At 56.5% G+C, this 1,150-nt stretch overlaps 1 gene segment (V, D, J or C); it reads right to left on the minus strand.

Annotated features, from left to right (window-relative positions):
- Positions 1–49: 49 nt before the first annotated feature.
- LOC120859560 lies at positions 50–582 on the minus strand (the record flags this gene model as incomplete). The annotated part of the segment is given in 2 exon segments: positions 50–382; positions 498–582. Coding segments are annotated over 2 exon segments (379 nt in total), but the record flags the coding sequence as incomplete, so codon positions are not given.
- Positions 583–1,150: the final 568 nt, after the last annotated feature.

Below are 1,150 nucleotides of genomic sequence, written 5' to 3' on the forward strand. Positions count from 1 at the left end.
GAGTCAGAGCAACAGGGAGCCTGTGACCTCGGGTGGGTTTTGGCCTCACTTCCCCATGAACTTGAACCACCGTGCACATTGTTACCACTTCTATATGAGCTACAGTAATAGTCGGCCTCGTCCTCTGCCTGGAGCCCAGAGATGGTCAGGGTGGCTGTGTTCCCGGACTTGGAGCCAGAGAACCGAGCAGGGATCCCTGAGGGCCGTTTACTGACATCATAAATCAGAGTTTTGGGGGCTGAGCCTGGGAGCTGTTGGTACCAGCCAACATAGTTATAACCCCCAATGTCACTACTGGTTCCAGTACAGGAGATGGTGACCGTCTGTCCCGGATTCCCAGACACTGAGGCAGGCTGAGTCAGGGCAGACTGGGCCCAGGACCCTGCAAAGAGAAGAAACACACTGTGGTCAGTTCCCTGCTGGGGCCCAGGTCACCCTGAGGACAAAGACACCAGGGATGAGTCAGGTCCCCGGGGCCCCTTCCCTGGAGGCCTCACCTGAGCCCTGAGTGAGGATGGTGATGAGGAGCAGAGCCCAGGCCATGGTGGAGACGCCCCAGACGCTGCCTTCTGAGCCCGCAGCCCTGGGCCTGGTCCCCAGTCCCCTCTTATCCCCTCCCCCAGAGGAGGGCGGGGCCCCCATGCAAATGTGCTTCCTGCTCCTGCCCCTCCTCACCCCCTCTGCTCACCCTCTCTGACCTGGCCCTTTGGTCTAGATACTCCTCCCTCCCTGGGTAGAACTTCCTGAGAATTAACTCTTTGACATGTTGAGTGAGGACAGACCAAGACCATGACAGGATGTGGGGAGTGAACCTGGGGTTTCCTATCTTTCCAGACGTCATTGTGGTTCCTGGAGGAGAAATCCCAGAATGTCCTGTGGGCTGATCCACAAAGAGAGAACTGCGGCCCCGACGGCTCAAAGATGCAGCTGTCCCACAGTCCAGGAGCCAAACGCAGAGCTGGAAACCATTACCCCTCAGCTCCTTCTGTTTTAAAAAACTGTTATTGAAGGGACTTCCCTGGTGGTCCCGTGGTTACCTCTCTGAGCTTCCACTGCAGGGGGCTCGCGTTTGATCACTGGTCTGTCTGGAACTAAGATCCTGCACACTGCGAGGCACAGCCAAAAAGAAAAAGTGAAAGATAAAACAAAG

Source organism: Oryx dammah, unplaced genomic scaffold (genome assembly GCF_014754425.2).
Source record: "Oryx dammah isolate SB20612 unplaced genomic scaffold, SCBI_Odam_1.1 HiC_scaffold_1554, whole genome shotgun sequence".
In the NCBI taxonomy this organism is placed as follows: Eukaryota; Metazoa; Chordata; class Mammalia; order Artiodactyla; family Bovidae; genus Oryx; species Oryx dammah.